The sequence below is a fragment of the Arvicanthis niloticus genome, chromosome 5 (assembly GCF_011762505.2).
Source record: "Arvicanthis niloticus isolate mArvNil1 chromosome 5, mArvNil1.pat.X, whole genome shotgun sequence".
NCBI classification, from domain to species: domain Eukaryota; kingdom Metazoa; phylum Chordata; class Mammalia; order Rodentia; family Muridae; genus Arvicanthis; species Arvicanthis niloticus.
Genome location: NC_047662.1, coordinates 45,107,478 through 45,113,760, shown reverse-complemented (window position 1 = coordinate 45,113,760; position 6,283 = coordinate 45,107,478). Strand labels below are relative to the sequence as shown.

Sequence of the window (6,283 nt, the reverse complement as noted above, 5' to 3'; positions counted from 1 at the left end):
ATCACTTCCCTCAGACAATACATTGGGGACCCAAGATACTAGAAGGCTGAAGAAAGCCCAACAGAATCACCCCAATTTTCTCCCTGATAACCAGTGCTGAGGTTTATGGAGTTGAAACAGAACTAGAAGAAAGCCAGTGCTTCTCCCTAAGTCCACACCCCACATCTCTGTCAGCTGGAATTCCATCCTCAGCATCTCAGAATCCACCTCCTTGTCTTCACTGCCTTTCCTAGACACTGCAATCCTTTCTTCAGTCACACTACCTGCTCTGGCTCCTCCTCCTGTTTAGATATGACATACCAGCATCTTAGATGCCCTTTCTTCCTATGGGATACTTCACTACGCAATGATTTCTGGGGTCAAAAGATGTTTCAGTATGCCTAAAGATTTTCTTTTCCTTTTCTTTCCCAGCCTCACCGACCTCTCTGCCTTAGCCCTACTGAGCTTCCTTCAGTTCCAAAACATTCTGGCTTTAACTTCTGAGTCTTTTCAGGCTGTGATCTCTGCCATTCACCACCTGGCCACCACCCCCTGAGTCTTCAAAGCTAAACTCAAATATATATCCGTGTAGCCAGCCTTCAAGGCCCATTCTCAGCCGATCGTGTTTGGGTTAAACACCATATTATCTGTGCTTCCTTCTATTATGGTTCTTAAAACAGAGCATTGTTGGAGCTAGTGAGCTCACCTGATAAAAGAACCTGCCACCTAGCCTAGCAAGTTCACTTTGATACCTAGGGCCCGGAGAGAACCAATTCCTATAAGTTATCCATTGGCCTCAACATGTATGCTGTAGTATGCACATGCTTGTACACATGGGAATAGAGTAAATAAAGTATATTCTAATTTTTTTAACCATAGTATTACATGGTTGGCTATTTACCTGGCCACCCCATTGATCTCTGAGCTCCTGCAGAGCAAAGAACTCTGTCTTATTAATGTTCTGGGACTTAACACACACTAGGAATTAATGAGTGTTTATTGATTGTATTCATCCTTTACTCTCAAAATTGGTAATTTATAAAGTTCCAAGAATCAGAATGAAATTGAAAGCAAGTGTTCTGGGCGGTGTGATCTAGACCTCTTATTTGGGGGCTGGCTTTCTGGGGGGGTCTCATTTTTTCGCTTGTTGAGACTTCTTGTTCATCCTTTGAGGCAGCAGAGGATCTGTAGAGCGGGGCTGTCATTTGGAAGTGGGTTTTTCTTGTGGTCCAGCCGCAGATCTGAATCTGGGCAGAGCCTTCCCAGGCTGGGCCTTTGGCTTCCCTTTCTGGGTGGGGAATCATCTTCAGGAGGAAGTGTACAATCCACACCAAGAGTCTTCTAATGGTTCTCTTTGGGTTCCACTGTTCAAACATCAGGAAGGTTGAACCCTGTTTGAGTCTTGACAAGATCATGTTTCCTGATTCCCAAAAACTGCCTGTGTAGCCTCAAGCCACGCCAAAGGCAAAGTGCCACAATAGGCAGGACGCTGCTGGGTCTGGCTCAAGTTTTCATGGTGTCACTTGGCTGGGTGCATGTGGCATTTTACTATGTGCCCCCATCCCCACCTCTCACAGTGTTCAGTTGTGTATGCATTTGCAGTCCAAAGCCACAATGCTTGTTTCCCAGAAAGTAGAGCGCATTTGATCAATTCAACAACACACAGACAATTGAGTACCTGATGTCTACACAGACAAAGTACTGTAGGCAGTGTAAGGAGCTGGAGTAAGCTCAGGAAGCAAACCTTTGTGAACATGAGAACACGTGGTTTAGTCCATCTCCAGTAACCATGCTCCAGTCCAGAGCACCGAGGGAAGACACATCTTACCGAACTTTATTCCAGACGGCACAAGCCTTTTGAGACCATTCAGGAAACAGAAATATTAATGCATAGTGGGCATGAGACCATCAAATGAGACTGGGGGATGACCATTTGTGGGAAGAGGAACTGTTCTCTTCTGTATTTGCCCCGTGGTAGGTGGAAATACAGGAAGGACTCTGGGCAAAGGTCTCTTAAGTCAGGGCTTTGAGAATACTTTCAAGGCGAAGCTAAGTCAGGGAAGGTGAGAGCCACAGACAGAGACATAGATCTCCTCCTGAATACAGAGCTAAGATGAAAGGAGCCTAATTTTCAGGTAGAGAATTGGCTACTGTCTCTGCACCTGCCAGGTGGTAACATCCTTCTAGTGCAGCATGAGATACGGAGAGGGGTGGGGAGGGCTTGAGGTATGGAAGAGATGAGAAGCTCAGGCACTGAACAGATGGAACTTTGGCCTCCTGGGTTAATGTCTACTAGGGGCGCTTGCAGTCTCCTCCCCTCATGTGTAGGGGACCCCAGTAGAGGAGCTTCAAGCCTCCATCAGGTAGTAAACAGGTGGGTTTTAATACCCACCCACACACACACACCCGAACTTGACTCTGCCTAGAAGACAAACTTTGTACCATGGAAAGGAGCAAAGTGTTAGCTTTTTCCTTGGCTCATTCAGTGACACTAAAGCTGTCCATTTATTAAGGGGTTACATTTTGGGGCTAATACTTCATTTTCTTCTAGTAGCATAGAAATAGCCCCTCCCCCCAACAAAACCAACCGAAATGGTTGATTTGGTAGTATATGTACAAAATGGACCAAGGGATTTGGTAGTGATTCACAGGATTCTGACACATTTATCTTGTAGCCAGTCTGCCTTCTCTTAATTTCTTATAAAAGATTTTATTTTATTTATATGAACACATTGTAGCTGTCTTCAGACACACCAGACGAGGGCATCAGATTCCATTACAGATGGTTATGAGCCACCATGCGGTTGCTGGGAATTGAATTCAGGACCTCTGGAAGAGTAGTTAGTACTCCTAACCACTGAGCCATCTCTCCAGCCCCCTGTCTTCTCTTAAAAAGTAGCAGCAGCACCTGCCTCTTTTTATAATTGTTACAGCTCTCTGATGATTTATGTGCTACTGTAGAATGAACACTATGAACTAATGATAATTAGTTCAGCAAATAGTCCAAGGCCTCCTGTATGTAGCCAGGACATGACTGCTAGAGACTTAGTTCAGCAAATGCTAATTAAGAACTCTATTTTCATAGTAAGTGGTCAGAAGGAAGTCACAGTGCTTGGTAGACAATGCAAAAACAGTTTCAGCTCAGAAAGCTGAAGGGTACAGAAGTGTGTGTGTCTGTCTGTCTGTCTGTCTGTCTATGGCAGATTAGGCTTCATGTCTGCTAGATAGGCACCACTGAGCAGTGTCCCCAGCCAGGATCTTTATATATTTCAATCCCAGTATGAACCCAGTTATGGATTTCCTATTAAACTACTGACAGCTGCCAATCACAATGGATCATTTGGTACAAACCCCTCGCTGTTGGTGAATCTCTCGGGCAGATTCTGCATATTTACTTGGCTACCCGATGGGAAGCCAACTCTTCTTGCTCCAGGGGCTTATCGGGTTCTTGACTCTTTCTTTCATCAGAAGCTTCTCTCAGACAGCAACCACGGCTGAGCCATCTTGCAAGTGGGTGTTTTGTAAATGTTTCCCAATCATTATGAGAAAGACTCAGGAAGGTCACATGCTGGGGAGGAGGAAGAATGCTGGGAATGAGGGCAGGAGGTTTGTCCACTGACCTCTCTTCCCAGTAAGTTGCTGACTCTCAGTGTCAAGACCCAGGCTTCTTGACTTCCCCCCTACCCCCTTCTCAAATGGTTGATATCATGGGGCTTTCAGGAAAATATAATCACCGTGACTCTTTTCCTTGCTCCAGCTCCTGCTGATCAGAGTTTGTATTGGCTCACCATTGGTCTCGCTCTGGATTCCTTTGTAAGAAAAAGGAAAGTAGTGTGGATTAATAACTGAGCAGTTATGAGCACGTCCCTTGTGAGGAACTTATCTGCCATGACACATTGGTCTTGAGAAATCAGAAATGTTAAGTTGCAGATTGAAAGCACGGACTAAAAGTCTATAAAAGTAGGGTTTGCTCTTTCACGACCCAGGCTAATCCTTGCCTCAGTTTCCTGTCTGACCACAGTGATTGCTGTCTGACCTCTCTGTGCCTCATCCCCCAGTTAAAAAGCTGTGACTCGGGCCCTCTTTGTCTGTGTTTGTTGCCTCTTCCTAGGCCACACTAGGCATTTACTGATTTGGATCTCTGATTCGTGCCCTAGGTGTTCTTCGTGTCCGACCTCTTCAAGACTAAGACGACCCTCTCACTGCCCGCCCCTGCCATCAGGAGAGAGATTCTGTCTCCTGTAGACATCATCGACAGGAACAATCACCATAACATGGTGTAGGTGCTGCGGCCTCCAGAGCGCTTTCTCTGAAGACTGCTTGACGGCATGTTCCTGCTGCTCTCCAATCTCATCAGACAGTAGAATGTAGGGAAAAGCTTTTTGCCCGATGGATTTTGAAAACATTTAAAGAAAAAAAAAAAAGCCTTATCTTGTGGCCTTCCAAAATAGGTTGTTTGCCTGTGTGGAGACAACAGTGCCAGAGTCCTGCGTGCTGGCTGTGCAGCTGGCTAAGTGTTCATGTTCTAGTGAACACGGGCTTGTCAGGAGCAAAACACTAGGTCATTGAGCAGAGGCTGTGGTCACCTTTTGTGACCTGAGAAATCCCAGGCCAGAACAGCTGGAGCTCTTATGTAGCACCCAAGGCTCAAACCAGCACTGAATCAGCCCCTCTGCCCACCCCACTCCACTGTGACTTTGATTCGAGGAAGTTTTTGTGCCTCGAAATACTGGGAATGAGCACACAATTTTTCAGTCCAGTGATCAGATCCTGAATCTGAACCCCCAAGTCCTGAGGCCTCTGTCATCTCCCCATCCCCAGGCTAACAACCACAGCCTCTCACTTTTAGAGATTAGGAGACCCTTTGTGGAAGAGGGAACTTCACAAATAGCACAAGTTCAGAAGACATGTAGGGTGTCTTCTCACACACCACACTGTGACGCGGAACTGCCATGCAGGGTCCATCACCAGGCACTTGCACGTGTAGAAGCCCGTAGACTTTGGTTACTGCTATATCGCCCTTGAGATCCTTGCTGGATGCCTACCAGGATTTCATGTGAGGGCCAGGGATGCATAGGCATGGCCAACCTTTGGTGGATCAAAAGAGCCTCAGTAAAGAGACAGGGAGGGAGGGAAAGGGCAGAATGAAAAAAATGAACCAACTTTTTTGGCTCCTTGGGATCAGGGAGAGCCAGAATAGCAGCCGGTTTTATGCCCAAAAGGTTACCCTTTGAGATAAGGGAGCCCAAAGGGTCTTTGCAGGAGTTGATCTTGCTGTGTAAAGCACTATTGTCTCGGGGTTGACCCCTGGGACAGTTCGTGGTGGGTTCTGCTGGGCAGAACACATGGGTTAGATCTGTGTAGAGAGTTTTCCTTATCCTCTATCCACAAGTGTCCTTCCAAGCAAGGTCCCACTCTAGACAGTACACAAGGACCCTTCTACTGAACCTCCAAGGAAAAGGAGAAGGAAAAGAAAAAGTGCTTTTCAAATCTTTCAAAGGGCTACATGTAACCATATGGATCAACCACATGCACATCCTCCCAGACTCCGTCCTTTCATTTCAACATATAGCAAGCTATGATTTTATATATAAATATTATATAAATAATGTATAAAACATTAAAAGTTAACTATGTAAGATATTATTTCTGAAACAATTTTAGTTATATCCACTATGATTATAAACTGTGTCTCGACCTGTGTTATTTACTTTAGCTGCTTAAAGGAGCATTGAGGTTTTTTGTTTTTGTTTTTTTTTTTTAATCTCAACTAAAGATATCATAGCTCTGTGGTAGCCATTGTTTTACAATGAAATAACTGCAACTAGAGAAAAAAAACTGTATAAAAAACATTAAATTGTCAGTATTTTTGTAAGGTTCCGTTTTGTAAAGAGAATAATATTCAAACACTTTTGTGGCATACAAAGTGAAAAATGTGTATCTGAGAAACTAAACATGTATTAAATGTGCTTTTTAAATAAAAGCTCATAACACGACTAACCAAGGCACTGGTGCCTGAACTGTTGTAAGGGATGTTTTTTTGGAGTCTGCAGAAAGGAGAATGGGGTACTGCAGTGGGGCCTCTTGAGTGGACTTACCTTAATGGAGCCCCAGCTCCTGATTGTTTAGTGGCCATGGCAGAGGCAGGATGTAGAAGCTGTCCTTTCATCTCTGAAGCTTGTTTGCTGAAGGAGGCTGGGGGCTGACTCTCATCTCCAGCCTCTTAAAAGGCTCTTTTGTGCTCTGCAGGGTTTTCATAGGGGAGGTGGGCGCCGTGGGGGTCCCCAAAGATAGATATGGAGAC

At 45.1% G+C, this 6,283-nt stretch overlaps 1 protein-coding gene across 1 annotated transcript in view; it reads left to right on the top strand.

Annotated features, from left to right (window-relative positions):
* The window catches only part of Plpp3 (phospholipid phosphatase 3), a 75,918-nt gene extending 69,939 nt beyond the window's left edge, over window positions 1-5,979 (top strand). The window contains exon 6 of the mRNA XM_034502326.2: window positions 4,137-5,979. Within this exon, the coding sequence (XP_034358217.1) occupies window positions 4,137-4,262 (126 nt within the window). The 3' untranslated portion in view covers window positions 4,263-5,979. The remainder of the gene's footprint in view (window positions 1-4,136) is intronic.
* The last annotated feature ends 304 nt before the right edge of the window (window positions 5,980-6,283 follow it).